General features: G+C 68.2%; 1 protein-coding gene across 1 annotated transcript; it reads right to left on the bottom strand.

Annotated features, from left to right (window-relative positions):
* Positions 1 to 234: 234 nt before the first annotated feature.
* TMEM200C (transmembrane protein 200C) lies at positions 235 to 2,091 on the bottom strand (the record flags this gene model as incomplete). Its single annotated transcript, XM_079717927.1, has 1 exon — positions 235 to 2,091. The coding sequence occupies one exon, from the start codon at positions 2,089 to 2,091 to the stop codon at positions 235 to 237; it is 1,857 nt and encodes a 618-aa protein (XP_079574053.1).
* Positions 2,092 to 2,537: the final 446 nt, after the last annotated feature.

Below are 2,537 nucleotides of genomic sequence, written 5' to 3'. Positions count from 1 at the left end.
AGAACATACAATCACCATCGGACATATAAGACTAGTTTGCTTTTTTTTAGAAAAAATTGCTTGGAGTTATCTACAGGAATCTCGTGAACGCAATTCAAGGCTAACATTCTGCAGCTCTTTGGGTAGTGGTCGATTTCCTCGGATAAATCCCCAAGGACAGAGGGAACTGTTAAGCTCACTGCTTCAAGCAGGCGTTTCTCCTATTTTCTCACTCTTTTCTCGCCTCCTCTTTCCCTAAATGCCAGTAGTTTCCAGTTCTCCGTCCTCGACCCCTGGGGCGTGAGATCGGGAAATCATGAAGAGTTTCTCCTCATTTGTAAACTGCCTCCGCACCCGCTGGGGGGGCTCGCCCGCTGGGGGCTTCTGGCCGGGACCCTCCGGGGGACTCTGCTCCGCCCCCGGGGAGGTGGCGGCCTCACCGTCTGGACTTTCACCAGCCACCGGGTCCACCACCGACTCCAGGGAGGTGCCGGCCTCCCGCAGAGGGGTGTAGCCCTTATTGCTGCAGGACGGGTCATCCGACTGGGAGCTCGGCGAGTCCGGCCCGGCGGGGGGCGAGCGCTCCCGCCGCAGCGGGGGCTCGGGGGAGGCAGCTGGGGCCGGGACGGTCGAGTCCAGGTCCGCGCTGCGCGAGGCGGGCGGGGGCTCGGGGGACGAGGGAGCCCGGTAGTCCGGGAGCCCGCTGGTGCTGCGGCGTCGCAGGGCCGCGTACCTGCCGGTCCTGGGCAGGCGGCCACCCTGCCCCCTGGCGGTGCACGCGGCCGCCGCGCCCGCCGGCTCCTCCGGCTCGCGGGGCGCCCAGCGCTCGCCGCCCCGGGCGCCGCGGAGGTCGGACAAGCTCGAGTCGAGCTCGCCCCGCGGGATCTCCCGGGAGCCGCGCTCCCCGGGCGGCCGCTGCCAGCCGCGGCTCGCGCCCGCTGCGTCCCCGTCCCCGTCGCGGTCCCCCGGCAGGGGCAGCAGCGCGAAGGCGCTCAGCGAGGAGCCCACGAGGGAGCTGGCAGTGCTCTGGCGCCCCCAGCTCTCGGGGGGGCTGCAGGGCGCCGGGCTGCTGCTGCTGCTGGCGGCCGCGGTGGCGGCGGCGGCCCGGCGACGGCCGGCCACGCCGGAGCGCTCGCGGTAGATGCTGTACACGGCCTCCGCCAGGCCCTGGAGCTCCCGCGGGCGGCGCGGGGACGAGGCCAGGTCTGGGGGGGACGCGGCGCCCCGGGCCCCGCCCCCGCCCAGCGCCGCGGGGTGGGGCCACGCACCCCTGCCCAGCATCGCCGTCGCCCCGAAGGCGTCCCCGGCGCCGCCGCAGCCTCCGGGCTTCAGCTCCAGGCCCCGCGACTGCACGTAGCTGAGGAAGCCGTTGAGCGGCGCGGCCCCTGGGGGCGCCGAGGTGGGGGCGGAGGACGAGGAGGCGGCGGCGGCGGCGGCAGCAGCCGCGGCGGCTGCCAGGTCTTTGGCGCGGAGGCTGTGCACGTCGATGACGGTGGAGTAGAGGTCCCGCAGGTTGATGATCTTGGTCTTCCTGTCCCGGTTTTCATGGAGCACTGCGTTGGCGCAGATGAAGAGAAAGATGCCGATGCCCATGATGAGGGGCCCAAAGACCTTGAGCTTGTCCGAGTGCAGGTAGCCGGAGAAGATGCGGAAGAAGAAGCCCACGGACGTAGAGGAGGACAAAGAGGGCGCGGGGGACCGTGCTGGAGGCGTGCTCCTGGGCGCGCCCACGGAACTGGTGGTGACACCCTCCGGAGGCCCCGGGTGCTTCCTGGACCGGTTTCTGCTGCCACTGCTGCTGCTGTTGGTCATGGTGGGGACGCGGTGGCCGCTGCCCGCGGGCGGCAGCTGCTTACCCCCCTCCCTGTTGGTCCCGTTGGCCTTGGGCCAGTAGCCCACCACCGCCAAGGCTATGCCCACCAGCAGCACCAGGATCCCGCAGAGGGCGATGAGCCCGGAGACGGAGCACAGCTTCAGCTTGCCTTTCACCACCACCACGTCGTTCTTGCGCCTCTTCTTGGCTTTCCGCCTGCGCTTGGGGACCTGGCTCGGGGGCCGGAGGGGATCCTGCTTTCTGGCGGAAATCCTCAGCAGGCCGCCGGTGGCGATCATGGCGAGCAGGTGCAGTGCGGGGCTAGCCCCTGGGGCGGAGGCCTGTGCTGGGGGTGGGGGGGCACCAGCTGCCCACTAGCTGCTCCGCCACCTCCTCCCACTGCAAAGCAGAGGAAGACAGTCAGAGGGTGTAGGCTTGGCTGCAGCAACATCCCACGTGCTGCCATGGTCCCGCTCCCGGATCCCACCACGTGCGTGCCCCCCGCCCCAGGGCCATTACCCGCTAACGGGAGTGCCCTAGGTAGAGACCAGGGTGTGCGGGAAATGGATTAGGGAACAGAAGTGCTGTTGGAATAATTGATCAGAGACGATAAAACACTTTGAGAGTCCACCTCCTTCTCCCCGCCCCCCGCATCCTCCACTCACTCTGTAGGTACTATTCCAGCAGTGCTCATTTCAAACGCTCCTGCCTGACAGCCAACGGAGTTCTGAGCATTAGTAAAAGC

The sequence above is a fragment of the Hyperoodon ampullatus genome (assembly GCF_949752795.1).
Source record: "Hyperoodon ampullatus genome assembly, chromosome: 13".
In the NCBI taxonomy this organism is placed as follows: domain Eukaryota; kingdom Metazoa; phylum Chordata; class Mammalia; order Artiodactyla; family Ziphiidae; genus Hyperoodon; species Hyperoodon ampullatus.
The sequence above is the reverse complement of the archived record's forward strand: the minus strand, read 5'-3'. Positions and strand labels throughout refer to the sequence as shown.